Source organism: Cupressus sempervirens, chromosome 3, assembly GCF_028749045.1.
Source record: "Cupressus sempervirens isolate cs-2001-9-10 chromosome 3, ASM2874904v1, whole genome shotgun sequence".
Lineage (NCBI taxonomy): Eukaryota > Viridiplantae > Streptophyta > Pinopsida > Cupressales > Cupressaceae > Cupressus > Cupressus sempervirens.
In genome coordinates this window covers 571,144,187-571,166,772 of record NC_143120.1, presented here as the reverse complement: position 1 = coordinate 571,166,772, position 22,586 = coordinate 571,144,187, and the positions used below count along the sequence as shown (strand labels likewise).

The window sequence follows — 22,586 nt, the reverse complement described above, 5'->3', positions numbered from 1 at the left end:
AATAATAGACAAGAGTATTCTGTTGTCACTCGGTCAATACTAAAATTAAACGCTCGGTTAACATTGGAAGTCCTTTGATACTCAACCACTCGGTTAACATTGCAAGCTATATATCGTTCATTAATTGATTGCTTAGTTAACAATGAATGTTCTTCACTACCCGACTACTCAATTAATACTCACATTTGTGTAACATCAATGACAACATACGATTTGAAGAATTATTTCTAACAACATGTGTGTGTGTGTGTGTGTGTGTGTGTGTGTGTGTGTGTGTTAAAACCTGTTTTAAATTCTCAAATTAATTAAAAGGTTTAATTAAGATGCAATATGAAAAGCCAATCTACTTCCTTTCCCTTAATATACCAAGTGCTATAATAGTTTTAAACATTGTCATTTTCATATAATAGAAAATAAATAAAATTTATAATATTAGATTACATTATAGAATAGTCACCCTTAAACATCAGACACTAATAGAAAATTTGAACTTAGAAAAATAAATCAACTTTGACTATATAACACTTTTAGCCCAGGAATCAAGCCTTAGTAGATGATGTTTAAGCCGTTCCTTATGAAACAAACCACGATCCTAAAATATTCATTCACTTATTACACATAGAATTTAAAACATTAATACTCTTTATTAATTTTATTATATACATTTAACAAACTACACAATCTATTTTATAATATTTTACTTCGATTGATAAATGGCTACCAAATTTATGTGGATTATATATTGGAGGCTTGATATACAAAATATTAGGTTTAATATATGTAGAGCTATGGTTCAATAGAGGTTCTAGTCATATAGGTGACTCGAATGATGAGCACTCAATATTAAGAGTTCATGTACTTCATCTTCTTCCCACTATGATCCCTGGCACTGAGTGGGGTGGTATTTAAACCATCTTGACCAGAAAAGATAGTGGAAGAAATTGAGGAAGCTCAAAGCTGAGAGCAACCAGTAGAAGAGATCAAGGTGGTCTTCATTGAGATCATCGTGAGAGAGCCATCCTTGTTCATTCCTTGTCCTTGTTACAGCATTAACCAGAGACACAAGAGCGCTGCTGAGAAAGAACCCAAAAGAGTAGGAACAATATGTGAGAGCAGTGAGAAAGGACTGCATTCCTGCCACCGACTGGCTATAAAAGAACTCCAACAACCCCACTGCAGTAAACATCTCAGAGAAACCAAATATGATGAACTGTGGTGCAATCCACAATACGGAGAGTTTTTGTGGCGGTTCAACTGCTTTTCTCTTGCTTTCCACGGCAGCGGCAGTGAGCATCGAGAGTGTGGAGAGGAAGAGTCCGATGCCGATTCTCTGCAGCTGAGAAATGCCACCCTCGTTTCCCGTGAGGCGCCGGAGGAATGGCACGCACACCGTGTCATAGAGAGGCACCGCAGCCAGCATTATTATGTAGGGAATGGCTTGAACGGAGGCTGCTGGCACTTGGAATACTCCTCTTCCCACTCTTCTTTCCATGCTGCTCGCCTGCTCCACGGAGAATGTTTGCATCTGGGCGAGTATGCAGTTGGTTACTATGGTGCACCCAAATATGGGCATCACTCGTATCAGAAGCTTCACTTGCTCTTCTTCTGTGCTGCTCTCCCTTTCCACCATTATTGCACCCTGCTCCGGTAACCTGCAAACAGTCATTATAGTATCTCTACATGAATAATGAAGAGACTGAAAGGTTCAAGGGGTTTTAACTCGCTATCCTCCCTACAAATCTTTATAGTTGACCAATTTTCAAAATATCAAAAACATCATGGATTTTTCTAAAAATCTCAGTATTTGATCTTCATGACCTGAATAGTTTGTAGTCCAAAATAACAAAAAAAATGGAAAATAAATCACTGCATTTTCTTAAATCAGGAAAAAAAAAAAGTTTGACTTTGTTGTCTTTAGTGCATTTTGTTGGAGATTAGCTAGGCTGTACACTTTCAAATCATTTAAATATCACAAACTAAGCTTCATTCCAAGACTAAAAGTGTTAAATAGTCAAAGTTGACTTATTTTTTCGAAGCTTAATTTTCTCCTTAGGGTGTGATGTTTAAGAATGGTTGTGATGTTTAAGGATGGCCCTAAACTTCACATAGTAACATATTAATAATATATTCCTCCATAAAGGTATTAAATAGTTGTAGTTGACTTATCTTTCTAAGCTTAAGTTTTCTTTTGTGTGATGTTAACAGATGGTACCTTTAATTGTTTAGGCGGTTCATATGAAATTATACTAATAGATAGGTTTTTCAGTGAAGTTATTGTGGTTTCAAATGGACAACGCTTATTCAAGAAACATAAGGATTGACATTTTATCAAATAAAATGATTTAAATTCTAGGTAAAGTCTATTTGAAAGTCATCAAGATGCACATTTGACCAAATAGAGTGCATTCAAATGTGCCATGACATCTAAAAGACATCAGGCATCATTAAACATCTTTGACCAACACCATAATGTCTTATAGATAGATGTTGCTTATCTAAAATCACATTAGATTCACTATTAAACCCAACCATTATAATGATTTCAAGTAACCTATGTACACAATTAATAAAATGAGAAATTTGGTGGACCTAAACAACACATTCTAAACTTTGACTTGTTTAAGTGGTTCATTGATACATATTTGTCTATTTTAACATGAGAATGCAGCTCTGACCATTTTTATTGATTACCAAAAACTCAAAATACAAAATCTTATTTTCAATCAATTAACAAATGCCATCAAAAGTGCATATCATATTTGGGTTCATGTCATCCATGTGAATTCACACTATCTTTTGTAATAGGAACCATCTATTAATATGACATCAAATGAACCATATAAACAATCCAAATTTAGAGTGATTTTAAAGTTGAAATGAAGGAGATTAGTTTTGAGATAATTAGATAGCACCTTAATTGATCTGGGTTGGTAAGTGTTTCTCTCTCATGTCCTCTTCTAGATGTGTTTTCATTCAATTCTAATGACATCTTTTGGTTAGATGCGCACTCCAATTTCTTCTTACGAGCACCAAACACTAACACCTGCTCATGTGTACAAACTAATAATCAATTACTATAGATATCTTAAATACACATATCTATGAAATGACAAGAGATGTTAATTTGAAACTATTGTATTCAATGAAAAGTTCTTTTATTTTACATTATAATATATTTTTTACTATATGCATTGACACACAAATTTTGATCTATATTAAACAAAGTTTTATAGATGAGAAGATGGGGGGGTTGACAAAGAGGACATAATATTGGCATTTATATTATAGAGTCCTTAAAAATCAACAATAAATCTACATATGAATCAAACAAAAAAAAAAAATTAAATTTAAGTAATTTAATTAATGATTATCAATGCCCATATGATATTAAATTATAAAATATTATACACAATCAACACATCTTGGAAACATATAGAAACAATCAAAAAATAAAATACCCCATTCTATACAAGTTATTGAATATTTTTAGTTAATCTTTCACTATCAATTAAAGCTCCTATAAGTCAACCATGCATTACACAACACACATGCACATGATTTAATAAAAACATTGATACTTATTTAGATGAATTATTGTGATACATGATATACTTGTATTTACCCTAAAGATTGATAACATGATAGATGTGGAGCATGAGACCATCAAGATGCCTAGGATATCCATATAACATATTAGCATAAAGATTGACAATAGTAATGGTACAATTTGAAAATATTAGAATATAAGCTTTTTAACTTATCTAAAATATTATATCTTTTTATTCAACCAACTTGGTACAAAAGATTGAATGATGAATATTGAAGACAATCATCAATATTTGGAATCTTGATATTTTGAATGTATTTAGTTGTAAGTTCAACACTTAAGTAGTCAATCCTTTGACTACATATTGTCACAATGTTTGAATTATACACAGTCTAACTCCACTTCTGAAAATTACTCATAGAAGTGAATGAAACAATTATAGGGACATCCTAGTTTATCACATGCCACACAATTTAGACAAAGAAATGAAAGAATGAGATAGTTAGTCATGCAATATATAGTATAGGGATGATCAATCATTGTTGAGACTGTCGAGGGATACCTTAGATGTCTTTCAATTATCTCAAAGATGGATGCCCATTCTACATGTCTTTTTGTTGTCTTACCATCTTCAAATTTTTATTACATTTTACTATATTTATATCTTGATTATATATTTAAATTTTATCTTCAATCAATCTATGTCTACCAAATTTATAATTATAATTAACAAATAAAATAAATTATTAAAGTATTTTGTTCGACATAATATGTAAAAAGCATATTTATGAATAAAAATAATATTTTTAATATAGAAATAGATGTCAAATTTAAGATGAAAATAAGAATGTTCACACCATTACCCCCATCCATTAAAATTTGACATTAGAAAAAGGTGGAAAGCAAAGTATGGTCAAACATTGTGTGTAAATGTAATTGAGCAATGTGCAAAATGAAATGTGTACCTGAAGAATGTGGGTGAAAATGCTTCCTTGGGGAGGCCTATTTAAGTAGAATGGAGTTGCAGATGTAAGAATGAGCAAGGCAAAGAACATAACTCCAGCAGATACTCCAAAGCCCAGATCCATTCCATATTGACTTTGGATCCAAACCAACAAGGTCAAAGCAATCACCTCTCCCACACAAAAGCTCAAGTATGCCATATTGAAATACTTTGCCCTTCTCCGGCCATTTGCAAACTGGTCTCCCCCATATGCAATAATGTTAGGCTTCAGACACCCACTTCCCACAGCTATCATATAAAGTCCCACAAACAGCACCACTGCTTCTACGCCTTTTGCTTCTTCACAAACACCTCTTACATCGCACACTTCTGGTTTCAGACTCGGAAGATGAGCTTGTAATGCAATTACAATGTATCCCTACATCAAAGTAAATGTTACATCAAGTTTTTGCTATCCATAGTTTTTCAATATCATTTTTTATTTGATTGCCTTAGTGTTTTTCTGGGTTAATGTTTGGCATTATATTCTATAATCTATTATCCATATAATATAAAGTTAGAAAGATGGATGATGGAGAGATCTACAACTCTGACAACAAGTCATCCACATTTTTGAGGTGCTCTATGATAAGACAAGAATATCACATGACACGGCTGATCTTATCATTTCTGTGAACAGAAAAGATTTCAAGAGGCATACAAGTAATTCAATGAGGCCGAAGATTGCGATAGTGAGGAAGCTCCCAAGGTAGGAATCTGACAGAAATCCTCCCAAGATGGATAGCAAAAAAGTTGTAGCGACGAAATTGGTGACAATGTTGGCAGATTTAGAGAGGGAATAATGCATGTCATTCAGTACGTAGGTAATGAGGTTGTTTCCCACTGCTGCAATTGCCGTCGTCTCCAAAACCTGCACACCTGTCTTGCCAATAAAAGTTTTGAGTCATCATACATGTTTGTAAAAGAAAATATGAGAATGTTCTATAGGCTTCGCAAATATCCACTAACATAGATGGATGCACATTATCAAGATTATTGGTCCAAATAATTGTAAAATCCATATTTTCCTTTTCTTCTTTTTTGAGTTGGAACACTAAATATAACTCTAAAAGTGAGATCATTCCCATTTCCGTTTTCATTTTTCATATTTGTAAAGAAAATCAGAGAACAAATAGCTTGTGAACTAGTAAGTGGAAAGGAATCAATGTGATAGCAAAAATCATTATCCAGTACAGATGAAAAAAATTGGGTAATTCGAGCCAGCACCATTAAGCTTTTCCTATTTTTTTGAAAAGCAACAATCTACTGTTAGAAATAAATAATACTAAGAGGGGTGTGAATTTGTATTTTACAAACTTTTGTCCACAATTGAATATTATTAATTACTTTACAACATGCATATGAAAGTAAATCAATAATGTTGAACAATAATTAAATTCATACACAAAGAGAACTCATAACACCTTATTTGTTAACTAGGGAAACCTGGTGGGGATGGCACCCACATAATGATCCACTAAACAAAAGAATCATGTTTATGATATTGATCCTGTTAAGAGTCTATGAATTACATATAGTGTCTCGATCCTTACTAAAAGAATAGGCCCTGTTAAAATTCTCAAACCTATTAGGAGTTGGTATTGTAAATACATATGTATGCAAGAAGAGCCCGCTGTCCAAACATGCAATTATACAATTCAGTACCTTAAACAAAATAGGATAGATACAATAACCTCTTATTAGTAATTATTGTACTTCACAAATCTCTGATCTTACATTAGAATTCGCATCATTGATCTCTCATACAAATTTTCATATCACATACTTAGTTCGCATATACATATAATATACTTCCAATTTGTATGCCTTTACATCTACATACTTCGCAAGTAGTGACTATTTACTTATACCCTTTTCTTTTACAAAAACTCTTGTGCAAATGGTTTGATGCTTTCACGCATTATGTTTTTTTAGGGTAAACATTTAGGATTTCATCCCTACATAATTAAGTAATTATTTTGTGACCAAAATAATTCTATAACTCTTATTCATTTGTTTCTATTGTGCTCTATTATGTTGTTTTTACTATTTTTACTGGTGTTTGACTTGTAGCTTTGTTTGTACTGTCTATACTGATATGTGCACTTAGGTACATTATTATTGTTAAGAATTTTGTCTCAACCTTGCAAGTTTTTTTTCGAAAAACTCTAGAAAAATTTAACTAGAAAACTCTAGAATTTTTTAAAGAAAATTTTAGAATTTATTTGTGGTAGTTTTCCACATGTTTATGAGTTAGAAAAAAGTGTATGAGTTGTTAAAAATGTATCTAGTCTCTAAAACAATGTAGAAGGACTATTTTTAGAGTGTAAACAACTTATTATATGACTTTTATGGGGGTCTAAATTAGAGGACAAAATTATGGACGAAAATGGTATTCTTGAAATTATAAATTACAAGTGGGTAACATGTGGCATAGTTGTTTTGCCCATGGTTTTGGCTCATAGTTTTGTAAAACCACAAATGGTTTCCAAGTGGCAAATCACTATAAAATGAGGGCTTGGGGAGGTGTTTGAATCATCGAGTTCAGTTTGCAAGGCTAGTGTTAAAATAAGTTTCTTTGATTCTGAGTCTGAGTTCAAGTTGTACTGGTGCGCTCTTGTAAGAACTTGCATTGCAAGTGTATTGTAATCTTTTTGATTTGAGAATACATTGTGCAGGTTTTGGAGGGTGGGGTTTTTCTCCCGAAAGGGTTTCCCTATGGTAATCATTGTGAACATGTGTTCATTGTTATTTTTATTATGTTATTATGCATTTCTTGAGATCTTTGCAATAGTTGAATTTGCATAATCGTCCCCTCAAAGATTAGTGTAGGAAGCGATTTCGCACACCTTAGCTTTCTTACAAGTGGTATCAAAGCCTAACCAATTTTAGTTCTATTTGTTGGGTATAGGGTTTTTTGAGCTAATCAAGGTTTGAGTGGGAGCTTTTATAGAGGTTGTTATTTCTATATTGTAGGATTGCAAAGATGTCAAGCACATCAGGGAGGATTGATGTAGAGAAGTTTTTTGGTACAAACTTTGAAATGTGGAAGCTGAAGATAGAAGATCTATTGATTGATCAAGATCTATGGGATGCATTCAATGAAAAGAAGTTGAGGCCCACAAATCCAACTTCAGCCACAGAGTATGATGTGAGAGACAAAAAAGTTAAAAGTCTCATCAGATTGTGTCTTATAGACTCTATACTAATTAATGTCTATGAAGAATTCACCGCAAAGAAGCTTTGGAAGAAGTTAAGTGAGATCTATCAAGCAAAATCACTTGTGAACAAGATTTTCTTGAGGAAGAAGTTGTATTCCTTGACAATAGAAGAAGGTGGATAGATTTCTGAGTATCTTGAAAATTTTAATATGTTGGTGACTCAGTTGACCTTGGTTGCGGTGTGGATGGATGAAGAAAAAAAGTGTCAAATATTGCTATGTTCATTGCCAGACTCATGGGACAGCCTTTTCATGACCATAGGGAGCACTTCAGTTGTCTTCAAGATGGAAGACATTATTGTTTCTCTAATTTCTGAAGAGATGAGAAGGAAGGTCTCTCTGAATGCAAAAGAGGCTTTGAGTGTTCAAGGAAGACCAAATGAAAGAGGCAAGAACGAGAAGCAGCATGGCCATTCTAAGTCCAAGAATAAGGGGAGATCAAAATCTTGTGGTAAGTCCAAGGTGATCTGTTGAAATTGTAGCAAACCTAGACACTTCCCAAAGGACTACAAAGAGGAAAAGAAAAAGAAGAAGAAGCAAGATTTTGATTTTGAGTCCAAGAAGAAAGATGGAGATGTTTTAATCGTAGCCTTGGCCACTCATGCAAGTGACAATGCATGGTTGATAGACTCAGTGCATCTTTTCACACAACTTCTAATAGAAATTGGTTTAGTAAATATAAAAAATTTGATGGTGGTAAGGTGAATTTGGGTGATAACTCAATTCTTGATATTGTTGGTCGTGGAAGTATTTGTGTGAAATTTTCTGATGGTAGAATAGGAAGATTTGATGGTATCTTGCATATCCCTGGACTAGCGAAGAATTTTTTATCTATTAGTAAACTAATAGATGCGGGTGTGCATGTACAAGTTTCTAAAGCGAGTGTGAAAATGGTGAGAGGTGCTATGGTAATAGCGAGAGGAAGCAGATTGGGTACATTGTACCAGCTTGATGCATGCACGGTTGAGTACAATAGTACTTTTGATAAGATTGTGAAGAGGACTATTTTTTTGGAGAAGGAGAGGGTTTCTCTTTCAACAAATGGTCATGGTTTTTGGGTACCCAAGGGTGCTCTATCTATTGAATCAAAGTTACCTATAGAGAAGACTATGTTATGGCATCGGAGATTCATCCACATAGGTGAGAAAGGTCTACGAACCATAGCATAATAAAAACCTCATTGATGGGTTGAATGACTGCAATCTTGATTTTGATTTTTGTGAGCATTGTATCTATGGTAAACAAAACCATGTTCAGTTTTACTCAAGTTCTCATAAGTCCTCATGTATTTTGGATCTAATCTATTCAAATGTATTTGGTCAAGTTGATGTTCCTTCTATTGGTAAATCAGTTTATTATGTTTCTTTCATTGATGATTTTAGTAGAAGAACATGGGTTTATTTTCTTAGAAGTAAAGATAAAGTTTTCAGTCATTTCAAAGAATTTAAAGCAATGGTTGAGTTGTAGACTAGAAAGAGATAAAGTGTTTGAGAACTTATAATGGTGGTGATAAGTTGTAGCCACTACCTCCTACCTCATAAATAGGTCTCCTACATCAACTATTGTTGATAAGACACCAATAGGAGCATGGTCGGGCCACAAGCCTTCACTTAAACATCTGAGAGTTTTTGGTTGTGAGGCATATGCTCATGTGCCAAAGGAGAAGCAGACAAAATTGGACAACAAAGTTGTCAATTGTATCTTCATCGGATATCTAGTTATGGTGTGCAAGGATACAAGCTTTGAAATTCTATTACAAAAAAGGTATTTTACTCCAGAAGTGTTATTTTTAGAGAAACCAGGCCTTCTTCTATTATAGTGTAGCTGGAACAGATAAAAGAAAAGAAATATGTGATTCAACTTCTTGCTACACCTAAGAAAGTTGAATCGAGGCCATTAGAAAGAAAAGTTGTTGAAGAAAGCTTTATGAGTTCTGAATCATCAGAGAAAGAGGGAGAACATGATCGTGAACCTGAACCTAATCTTGTTCGAAGGTCTAGTAGATAGAGGAAAGCACTAGAAAGGTATGGATATTCTCCTAATGACTGGAGTTGTATATTTTCTTTGAATGCTAATATAATCTATAGAAGAGGCTCTTGGTATGAATGATTCAGAGTCCTGGAAGATAACCAAAGAAGAAGAGATGAAAGCTCTTAAGAGGAATGACAAATGGGACCTTGTACCATTGCCTGAAGGACAAAAGATTGTTGATTTTAAATGGGTGTTCAAAAGGAAGATGGGTTTAGATGGAAGCATTGAGAAGTATAAAGCACGTTTGGTTGCAAAAAGTTACTCCCAGGTTGCAAGAATTGATTATGGTGAAATTTTTTCTCTTATAGCAAAAATGGCATCCATTCGATTTTTACTTTCTATTACAACAACTTATGATCTTGAAGTTGAGAAAATGGATGTGAAGACAACTTTCCTTCATGGAGATTTGGAGGAAAAAAATTTATATGACACATCTAGAGCACTTTGTGGTGAAAGACCTAAAAGTCATTTGGTCTATAAATTGAAGAATTCCTTGTATGGGTTAAAACAAAGTCCTAGGATATGGTACTAGAAGTTTGATAGATATGCATTGTGTTTCAGATTTGTATGATCTAAATCTAATCACTGTATATACTACAAGTATGATGGTGATTATTTATTGGTTACTACCTTATATGTTGATGGCATGTTGTTTATTGGAAAAGGAAAAGGTCTAATTATAGAATTAAAATCTTAGCTCTCAGCAAAGTTTGAAATGAAATATCTTGGTGCACAAGGTACATTCTAGGAATGGAGATTATAAGAGATAGACAAAATAGAAAGCTTTGGCTAGGCTAGAGTAAGTATGTTGGTAATATTCTAAGAAGATTCAATACGCAAGATCCCACACCATTGAGTGTTCTTGTCACTATGGGAACAAAGATTTCTAGCTCACAGTGTCCTTCATCCCCATTGGAGATGGAAGAGATGAGTCGAGTACCATATCAAAGTTTTTTTGGAAGTTTTATGTATGCTATGGTTTGTACAAGACCAGACACAACTCAAGCAGTGGGAGTACTTTCTCGTTATATGTCTAATCTAGGAAGAGCACATTGGGATGTAGTAAAAAGAGTTTTCAAAAACTTGTAAGGTACCTCAAAGTAATCTATATGTTTTCATGGAACAAGATATGAGCATTCCTTGGATGTTCAAGGCTATGTGGATTCGGACTAGGCTAGCAATGTTGATAGAAGAAGATCGACAAGTGCATATGTGTTTACATTATTCGATGGTGCAATCAGTTGGATGAGAAAATGACAAGTTGTGGTCACTTTTTCCACTACAGAGGCAGAGTATATGGTAGCTACTCATGCCTACAAGGAAGCCATCTAGCTTAAAAGACTATGTTCAGATATAGAGTTCAAACAAGGTGCAGTGACAATTTATAGTGACAGTTAGAGTGCAATCTGCCTAGTGAAGAACCCAACATTTCATGGGCTAGGACCAAGCACATTGATGTACAATATCATTTTGTGAGAGATATGGTTGAAGACGACAAGGTGAAGTTGGAAAAGGTGGAGACTTTGGTGAATGTTGTTGATGCATTAACTAAGCCCATGAGCATAGAGAAGTTCAAATGTTGTTCGAGGTCTATGGGCCTCTTGGCCCCTAGCAATTAAGTCCATGACACTATGGATCCCCTAATTCTTGCAAGGTGTTCAAAAAGTGGGAGAATTTTGAGAATTGTGTATCAACCTTGCAATCTTTTTTTGGAAAACTCTAGAAAATTTAGCTGGAAAACTCTAGAATTTTTTTAGAAAATTCTTGAATTTGTTTTTGGTAGTTTTCCACATGTTTATGAGTTGGAAAAAGGTGTATGAGTTGTTAAAAATGTGTCTAGTCTCTAGAACAATGTAGAAGGGCTATTTTTAGAGTGTTAACAACTCATTGTATGACTTTTATGGGGGTCTAAACTAGAGGACAAAATTATGGAAAAAAATGGTATTCTTGAAGTTACAAATTACAAGTGGGTAACATGTGGCATGGTTGTTTTGCTCTTGGTTTTGGCCCATGGTTTTGTAAAACCACAAATGGTTTCCAAGTGGCAAATCACTATAAAAGGAGGGCTTGGGGAGGTGTTTGAATCATCAAGTTCATTTTGCAAGAATGGTGCTAGAAGGAGTCTCTCTGAGTTTGAGTCTGAGTTCGAGTTGTGGTGATGCACTCCTGTAAAAACTTGCATTGCAAGTGTATTGTAATCTTCTTGATTTGAGAATACATTGTGCAGTTTTTGGAGGGTGGGGTTTTTCTTCCAGAAGTCCCACAGTAATCATTGTGTTATGCATTCATTGTTATTTTTATTATTTTATTATGCTTTTCTTGAGATCTTTGCAATAGTTAGTTAAATTTGTATAATCGTCCCCTCAAAGATTAGTGTAGGAAGCGATTTCGCACACCTTAGCTTCCTTGCAATTATGACACTTTGTTCTACATGTGCTTAATTGTACATGTGCTTTCTACCACTATAGACTTCACAATCCTGAATTTGCCTCCGAACTAATATCAAACTATCTAACACTTAGACAATTTTCTATTTGTAATCATGGATTCTTGAGCTATAAGTTATGTCTTCTATTTGAGAATTATATGTTTCCATAAATAAAAACCCTTAGCCTTACTAACTTATCCATATTGCCAACATCTACTACATCAACAAAATCATGAAGTCATGTTTATGACCTCAGAGAGTGATTCCAAAACAATGCTAGATGCAATTATAGTGCTTAGATTTGAGGGGGGAAATGTACATGGCATTGGGATATTTTTCTTTCTTTTTTCTTTTTTCTTTATTAACATTGAAAAAGCTTTACTAATTTGGTTTTAGTTTTTTTTTTTTAGTATTGTAAATTGTTTATTTTATTTAAATGTAATTTTGTTTATATTTATGTATTCTTTTGCATACATATTTTATCAAAATTATAAATAATTGTAAAGTTCATTTCCACTTTGACTATTTAACACTTTTGGTCTAGGAACTAAGTTTGTGTGTGATGCTTAAGCCCTTCCACATAGTAAAGTGATGTGAAAATTGAAATCTACTTTAGAACACAGAAACGAACATGGCTTTTTTTAGGGATACATTATTTTTGAGTTTATATAGAAGATACCTACATTAATTTTGCATTTATATAGAATCCCATTCGTTTCTAGTACTGGTTTCCTTGGTGTTCTTTTTGATTTTTTTAATTTTTGGATTGGTTTCTAGATGTCATTCTTATATATATTTATTTATCAATTTTTTAGTTTTTTTTTTCAAAAGATTATTTATATAAATTATAACATACAATACAATTCAACAAAAGTGAATTTTGCAATGTTTGTGTTCAAATGCACTTAAGGATAATGATAACTAATGATATTTTGATAAAGTGTACACATATCTAAGTAAAATATTTCATCTACTAGAAAATTACTTTATGTTGAATAGCCAACCCTAAATGACTGATTATATATTCTTATGTTAATTATTAGTCATTCAACCATTTATTAACTCTTTATTGCATTCTTATAGTGGTGCAGTCTTTTGTTCTCCATCTTTTGATCTCGTATTTATTGCTCATGTAGAACCTACCACTTGAATATTGTGCCTTATAGTGTGATCCCTGTTAGAGTAAATAATTAATTATTAATTATTTATTCTATTGCTTAAGTTTACTTAGGTCATGCATTTATTTAATATTTTATATTTAATGCATGTTGTGGTTAGTTGTTGACAACACGGGAGTTTGTTCCCTTCTAGTTGTCACACTTATCTTCCAGCTTGTTCTACAAGCTTCCATGAGCTCTTTATATTCGGGCTCTCTCTCATTGTATTTGCACAACATCATAACAACATCACATTATTGTAAATACATTTCTTCTTGTGTTTGCATTCATGGTGTTTCTCATGTCCGTTTAGGGTTTTTGCCTGTGCTCCATGCTCTTCCCTTCTATGGCTTCTCTTTGACAGGTTTCGCATGCAGCTGATCTTGGCGTCTTCGGAGTTGGCTTTCCTCAACTTCAACATGGTATCAGAGCCTTCCTGCTGCAGCTTCGTTGAAGAAATTTTGAAGCTGTGATTTGAAGTCACAAACCCTAGTTTGTTTGTGCAATTTTTCTTCAAATCAGGGGATCAGCAATTTTTTGGAGCACTTTCAGCCCAAACGGACATCACCATTGGATCCGGAAGGCCGTTTGCAGTCAGGATTCATATAAAATTTGTCATTTTTTGTCACAGGGCAATTTTGGCAAATTTTTGAGGCCTCCAGGGTCGCTGCCGTATGGATCGTACGGACGCAGAGCGTAAATTTTTTTTAAAAAGGTGTTTCCGGGCGCACCGCCACCGCGCCACCGCGGGGCCGCCACCGCGCCGCCCGCAGCGGTCGCAGCAGGCAGCGCCGCCCGCGCTCCGCCCGGCCTCCTCTTGGCCTCCTCCCGTCCGCCGCCCTCCGCCGGCGGCTCCTCTGCCTCCGCCGCCCCTGCGGCCACCTCCGCCAGTTCTCCGCCTGCCGCTCCGACAGCTCCGCCTGACAACTCTGCGCCACATCTACAGCCGAGCCAGCCACTGCGGGGGTGACACGTGGCATGGGCGCCACGTGGCACCTTGCCATGTGGACCCGCCACGTCACCCCTGCCACGTCAATACTGCCACGTGGCACTCTTTTTTTGCTGCGACGGCCACCAAACCGTCAAATTTAATAGGCTGACTTGCTGACATCAGCACTGCATCAGCCCTTGCATGCACCTCTCCCAATTGCTTTTGGACCTACCTTTGGTTTTTTGGCCATAACTCTTGCATACGGAGGTATTTTTCCGATCCGAAAGAAGCGCCGGAAAGCTGGTTCCGAGACGAAGATTTTGGTGCAGGTATTTTTAGGTTTTGATGTTTTTTTTTGCTCATTTTTTTTGTTGAAGTCCGAAGTCCTGTTTTTGACTCCGGCATGCATATCTTTTACATCCCATGTCAGTTTTTTGAAAACTTTATATTTCTGGAAAGCTGATTTTGTGTTCTTTTCAGAAAAGTAGTATTTTTTCTTTGTTTTTGGCCTCTTCTCTTTCTATCATAGTTTTGGCATTTTTGCTCTATGGTGGATATTTTGAGTATTTTAGGCCCGAGGATCGTTTTCCTGGCATGGTTTGCTTTCTTTTTGGCTGTACTTTCTTTTGGTTCAGCTCTTTTTCAGTTCTGATCATTGTAGCTATCTTTTTGAAGCACTTTTTATTCTCGCACTGAGATAAACTGTCACTTTTGTATTTCGGGAGTCATGAACGTTGTTTTGAGTTAGTTGTGCATGCACTATTTCATAAAGCACCATGGGGGGGATTATTTGTTTGCTGTTTTAGGCATTCTCCTTTTGTCAAGTGAGTGTCCCTTCCACGACATTAGCCCCATGCAGAGTCAGTTAGACCGTGTCTTTATTGGTGTCTGTACTTCTTTTCCTCTTTCCACGTTCTTGGTTCGTTTGCAGGAGATTTTGGCTCACCTTCTCAGTTGCCTGTCATCACACCCCGTCTGCATTAAGGGGGGGTTATGCTGTGTTCTAATGCATCCATGGTTTGATGGTTCGATAGTGTGAACTATGTATTCAGTGGTTGATCCTATATACAAGGCGATTGCAGTGGCTGGCTACCTATGCATTTCGGTGAGATGGATCATCTACCATATAGACATGCTCAGTTCATGCCTTCTTCTTCCATGGAGGTTTCTTCAGATCAGCAGTTTGGCAGATTTGCGGCTCTTCATGCTTCAGTGATGCTGCTTCTTCATGATCACTCATTGTTCCTGTTTTAGGGGACATTTTCCCTAGTTGGAGACTTCTTCAGCTCTTCACTGGGTTCTTACCTCTTTTTAGGGGAGGGTTTTTCCCATGTGGTTTTCTCTCTTTCCCTGCTTACAAAGGTTTCATCTTCTTGCATTGTACTTGGGTACCTAACATGGCCTCGTTGCCGGGACCCATTATGCATTTCATCTTTGTTTTGTGAGCTTAAGGCATTTCCCTAAGTTGCACTTAAGGGGGGGTGTTAGAGTAAATAATTAATTATTAATTATTTATTCTATTGCTTAAGTTTACTTAGGTCATGCATTTATTTAATATTTTATATTTAATGCATGTTGTGGTTAGTTGTTGACAACACGGGAGTTTGTTCCCTTCTAGTTGTCACACTTATCTTCCAGCTTGTTCTACAAGCTTCCATGAGCTCTTTATATTCAGGCTCTCTCTCATTGTATTTGCACAACATCATAACAACATCACATTATTGTAAATACATTTCTTCTTGTGTTTGCATTCATGGTGTTTCTCATGTCCGTTTAGGGTTTTTGCCCGTGCTCCATGCTCTTCCCTTCTATGGCTTCTCTTTGACAGGTTTCGCATGCAGGTGATCTTGGCGTCTTCGGAGTTGGCTTTCCTCAACTCCAACAATCACTACCACTAATATATCCACCTTGTCCATTCTTTCTCCCTCTACAATCATTCCTTCCTATTTTTCTTCAATCCCTTTAATTGCTATGACTTACCTCATTTTTTATCATACTCTAACACCTTGCACCTCATATGATATTCTTCACATTCATCTTATCCATCCATCAATCCAATGACAACATCCAATATTCCTCCCACTTCTCTTAATAGAACAATCTCTATATCTACAAACATTATTTATTCTTCCCATCCTATGTCTCATGCATGATTTCTCATAAAACCAATGTCAAATCCACTTTATAATGGACTTCCTTCATTAAAAACTCATTACATCACCTTTCATTACTTATAAGTCAAAAAAACTTCTTATGTCACATGTTCGTAACACCATTATCATAGATAATTTCACATTGGATATACACTATAAAAGACATGGCTAACCAATGGAATCATTTGCATCAAACATTACTTACTTTTGAAATTAATGTGTTTGATGTGATATGAGCTAAGTGTAGCATGAAGAAGGCAGTCATAATGTTTATCTATAATATTTCAATATAACAAATTTTTATTTTCCATATGATAATGAGATTTTATTTAAGTTACTTCTACAACCCTCGTACATCACGTTATTCAATAGACTTTATTTATTTTTTAAATGAATTAGTTTTCTCTTTCTTAAAGAATATTAGACCCAAAGAAAGCCACTCCTATATTCTATGTGATTATATATATATATAAGTAGGAGATAATTTCCACAACAAGTCAAATTATGATATTGCTATCAAGATTTAACTATGTAGTTTTGAGTCAAACTCATTGACCCATATTTCATGAGTAGTGATTCAACATGAATCCATCTCGCATGAGAATAAATGGGGTTGCAAGCTTTGGGTTTAACTATGGAGGAAACTCTGTAGTTAAGCGTGCTCAGGCTGGAGTAGTACTGGGATGGGTGACCTCCTGGGAAGTCCTAGTGCTTCACCCCTGTGAGCATCACCTAGATTCAATGAGTGCTAAGTGTTCCATTTATTCTCATGAGAGATGGATTCATGTTGAATCACTACTCATGAAATATGGGTCAATGAGTTTGACTCAAAATTACACAGTTAAATCTTGATAGAAATATCATATATATATATATATATATATATATATATATATATATATATATATATATATATATATATATATATATATATATATATATATATATATATAATTTTGAAAGCGATAACTAGAAAATGGAGTGATAAGTATCAGAATTGTAATAGTTGGAATAAATTATCTACAAAACCTCACATTGTACAAGTGTAACAAGGGGCTCTCTCTCAAGGCAACGACTATCCAACCCCATCATTCGACATGGCTAGATGTCGGATGTCGAATGCCATGGGCCATCATTAATAGCCATCCCCCTAAATTGTTGAGCCTCCTCCAACCGTAGTACTTATTGTTGCGGGCCATTTCATCCACTAAAGCTATAGTCTAGCATCACTCTTAAAAATATGTTGTTGGTTTCCACCTTATTGCATGTAGAGGCATTTTGCAAAATATATTTAAATGGAAAAGTATATTGCATATTTGTAAAAATGTAAGTCATTGTAATATTAATTTTTTTAGCTACTAAAATTTAAATTTAATCAAAACTTTAGTGTATATTATAATATTTGAACTTGTTAAACTTTATATAAATTTTTTAGAGCAATATTTGTTTAAAAATTTAAATTTATAACTAGATAGATTTATTTTATTATACTATATGTCTATGTTTCAAACATATAAAATAATAAATAAATGTACATATATAATATAATATAATAAATGTCTATTTATAAATTTAATTTTTTTAACAAAATATTTTTCATTTATAAAATTTATAAAACATTTCTCCATATAAATCAAAATTTATCCCTAACATTATCAACAATAACTCATGAATATCTATATAATTCAACAATTTTCATTTTATAAATTAAGAGATATAATTTAAAAAATACAAACATAAATTTTATTTTTAAATACAAAAATATTCTCTCAACAACCTATAAATCATATGAAAATTTAATAAATATTAGCATTACTAATATACTAATAATAATTGAATAGTATGACCTAACTTTATTTTTAGATAATGTAATGAATATGATTATTTTATATAGAAGTCTAAAGATATTAAAATAATTATATTTATCCAAAAAATGCTATCATTTTATAAATATAATTATTTTCAAATATTTTGAAACAATAAATTAGATGTTTAATCTTTTTAAATTATTATATAATAATACTTATAATATAAAATTAACTAAAAGCAGGCTGTAAGTAAGAATAATTAAAATAAAATAATGTAAACAAAACAAAACAAAAATGTTTTAAGTATTAAAATGCAATACAAAATAAATATGTATTATAAGATTAAATGAACAATAATTAAAAACTAGCTTAATATTTAAATATTACTCCAACCACAAAAATAAATTTTATCCAAAATTTAGAAGGGAGAGTAGTAAACCTGCAACGTGCAGGGTACGATGACTTGGGCGGGCACAAGGCAGAATGATGATTTCGGTGGGCATCTCACAGTTGAAATGAAAATGTTAATAAATTCTCATACTTGAAATGAGACTTGTGAGTATAAGTTGGTGCATGAGAAAAACATAACGATTTATATGGTAAATCTTGGAAAGATGAAAAAATAAATCTAAGGTCAACATTTCCGTTTCTTGAGATCGTCTCTAATTCTCATATTGCTTAAGAAAATAATTTGTAAACTTGAAACTGTTATGATCTCTTCGTCGAGAAGAGCTCTCTGACGGTGGGGATTTTGAAATTTTTTTTTTTAAAGACATTCTCCAAGTATTTAAAATATTAAATAAAATTAGAAATAGAATCTATCATCAACTTCACAAAGCATCGAAATCACCTCACATAACAGACTAATCATGATCAGAATAAGAAACATACCATTTATGAAAAGAGCAGCTCGCATTCCTCCACGCTTGGAATGAGCGGAAGCAGCAGCAGCGGCAGGTAACATCTTCTCAACTCTTCAGAATAGAACAAATGAAAGTGAGAGAGGGGTGGAGTTGAAATAGTAAAGATGATGAGGCGAATATTTGTACTAAATTCGGGGTGGCCATGGTCTGACAATCTTATTCCCCACCTTTGCTTCAAATTCACAAATAACTTGTCCTTGATGGAATATCATCCTGCCATACTTCCGTGACTCTACATTCTGCATCAGATTTTCTTCTTTCTCTCACTATCTTTGTTAAAATAACACGGTATCCAAAGCCTGTAAGTGCTGAGATTAATTGCTGTAGTCCATTATTCTTTTTCTTTTCCATTATGATTTGACTCTGTTTGCAGGGCAAAGCAAATTGTGGAGGGCAAGTGTCTCCTTTACTTTTTTGAGTATGGGTCTTTGATATCTTTACACTTGGAAGCTTCATGCCATTCTTGGTTGAAAGGGTTATGCTATTCTTAGACTTTTGAATGATTGGTTCTAAAATTTAGATGGACAATAATTGATTTCTAATAGTCTCTTTCATAATCATTTAATTTCAACATTAGATCAAAAGTCTATTGAAAAATATACAATATTTATTTAAAATTCTGATTTTTTATTTACTTATTATTTTAATTTTTAATGTTATATTCTTGTTTTAGATTATTAAGTTAAACTTGGATTAATCTGTCAATACATACTCTATTCTCACTTTACTCACACTAAACTAAAAAAATTTATAAAGATTTATTTTTTTTATTTTTTTTAATTAAATTTTTTAATTCAAGTTTACTAGTGTAAAAGTCTTTTCAATCAATTTTGCATGCACAAAGTTGAATCAAAACTGCGAAAGAGTGGATATATGAATCAAAATGATTTTTTTAGGATGCTTGATCATGGGATTAAGGTTAAGCTATATGAAATTGCTAACTTCCAAGTGAATAAATTCATCCTTACACTAGTTGATGCACAAAGAGCAACTTAGCTATCACCATAGGCAAGAAAAAGAGTAAATGGAATGGGCATGTTATTTTCAACATTAAATTTGCTCACCACTTTGACTTGCACAAGTTAATATGAGCATACATACGAACATGTCAAATGATTAAATAAAGACAAATGTTAAATATTTTCTACATTCAAAGTATGCAAATCATAGATGTCAACCATGCATACTCTTATCATCATGAATGTTTAATCAAGAACATATTAGAATTGAAGAGATTTTGCAAGATGAATAGCATTTATGAAACATGTCAAGATGTGTGTAACCAAAACTCAAAATTTTCTTTTACATAAATATAAAAGGAGTATAGTGAGATATTTTTCCTAATAATTTAAAGTAGTAAGTCTCAAATGAATTACAAAAAGTGCTCAAGACAGATAGACAAACATAAAAGAAAATCAATTGTGTAGAGCAATGCTTGACTCTACATATATAACATGATAATGTTTTCAATGAAGTAGAAATATACTGTATATAGATGGTAATGAATTTCTTTATCATATCATAACAAAACCATAACTTGTTGAACCACTCTAGATTCTAAGCTAGGAAGGAGGTGAATCAATATATAGTAAGACTTAACCATTCATTTGACATTCATTTAAATTAACATACGTGATAGAATAAATATATGAAAAAGAAAGATATACACAAGGACACCAATATTTTTACAACAAAAACTCAATATGGAAAAAACCATAGTAATAAATATCTCACTATACATGAAAATCAATTATAATGTTCTGGTCGCTTTGGCCAAACCAGATCACTTTTCTCCTTGTTTAGACTTTTGGACTAATGTGCACAACCTCAAGCCAAGATATAGTGGAATTGCAAAACATTGAGGATCAATTATTTAGTGCAAGATATGCAATATATTGGATTATAATAAATTTTACAATTGTGCAACCAATAGGGAGTACATCCTTTGCAATGTTCATTATAGTTCACTATTCTCAACATTTGAAACTAACTTAATTACTACCCCTTATCAAATGATGATCTTTGCACTTACACCAACTTACCATTCAAAAAATTATATAACTTATATGTTGGCAAGAGACACTACTTGCAATATTCCCCCCAAATGATAAAATCTAGTATTACATTATAATCGATGCCCCTATTTAACTAGGTATTTGATTAAAAATATATACAATGGGATGACTAAATGATTAGGAGTAAACTAATATGCATTAGTTAAATTGCACAGTAATACTAAATATTTATTATTATTATACATTAGATTAAAAATATTAGACTATAAATTGAATATGTGAACTATAGTTATTGATTAAAGATTGTGATAGAAGAAGTTCATGAAAATAATCCTTGAAGGAATTGCTAAAATCTAATATTAATCCCTAAACATGGGCCCCATACCTTTGGACACCCACACATCATGACTCTTTGCATCTAGACAATACACATATCCATTATCTGGCATTGAATACAGGGGGCAATGAGAAAAACAATAAGAAAAGTAATTATAAGGGAGAACCTTCATTCGTGGGGCCCATTAATGAACTAACATGTGGATGGGGGCATTAGCTATCCATCCACAAATTTCATGGCTCGATGCCTTCATGCCATACTTTCATGTATTATAGGCATCTTGTATTTTGTCATGTGTCAGTACATTAAGGTCAAATCAATTAACATAATCTTTGCCTCTTTTTGTATCATCGTTAACACATTGACTGTCATACACCTTATTAGAAAAATATAATAATATTGTTTCAAGTGGTGTGAAAATAATAGTTAATTATTAATGATAATATAATGTATAAATTAGTTTTCATATAATATATAAATTATTTGAATCATCAAAATTATATAATTTTTATTCATATAATTGTATAATTTGAAAGATTGTATATTTATAAATAAATTATAATTATGGGCCTCCACTCCTACCTCCAACTTTGGCAAATTAATTTGAATCCCTCGAGGGGATGGAGCCCCCCCTCCCTTCTGTCATATCTGATGCAGGCTTGTCCAAACCCTCTTTTGGTCCTCTCTGCTAAAACCCTGAATGCTTAGGAGGGGTCCAATTCTACTTGGGATCCCAACCCTGTTGAGTTGATTGATGTCCCTGATGATTTGGCTTGTATTGGTACCCTCCCTCTAAGGGGTCCCATGGAAGATGTGGGCCTCAAGTGTGTTGCTTCCCCGAAACCAAACTAGTTGAAGGCTATTGTTGGATTCAATATTCTTGTGGATTCTAGGGAGAAACCTAAGGTGATTTCAGGTGCAATAGGGCCAAATATTTCACTCTTGGATTTTGTGGTTGATTAGATTTCCTCTAAACTCTCCTTGAGCCTCATTGGAAAATTTGTCTTTTCGACCTAATGTGGACATGGTTAGG

At 33.7% G+C, this 22,586-nt stretch overlaps 1 protein-coding gene across 1 annotated transcript; it reads right to left on the bottom strand.

Moving 5' to 3' along the window:
* Nucleotides 1-874: 874 nt before the first annotated feature.
* Nucleotides 875-19,242, bottom strand: LOC149567710 (protein NRT1/ PTR FAMILY 4.4-like). The gene is made up of 5 exons (XM_089816663.1): nt 19,170-19,242; nt 5,212-5,429; nt 4,513-4,929; nt 2,913-3,043; nt 875-1,652 (listed from the first exon to the last, which is right to left on the bottom strand). Exons 1-5 carry the CDS (start codon nt 19,240-19,242, stop codon nt 875-877), a joined length of 1,617 nt encoding a protein of 538 aa, XP_089672789.1.
* Nucleotides 19,243-22,586: the final 3,344 nt, after the last annotated feature.

Coding starts and splice junctions, on each gene's coding strand:
- LOC149567710 (XM_089816663.1), bottom strand. CDS start 19,242: ATGTTACCTGCCGCTGCTGCTGCTTCCGCTCATTCCAAGCGTGGAGGA. Junction 5,430..19,169: donor AGCTGCTCTTTTCATAAATG/GTATGTTTCTTA, acceptor TTGGCAAGACAG/GTGTGCAGGTTTTGGAGACG. Junction 4,930..5,211: donor TCGGCCTCATTGAATTACTT/GTATGCCTCTTG, acceptor ACTTTGATGTAG/GGATACATTGTAATTGCATT.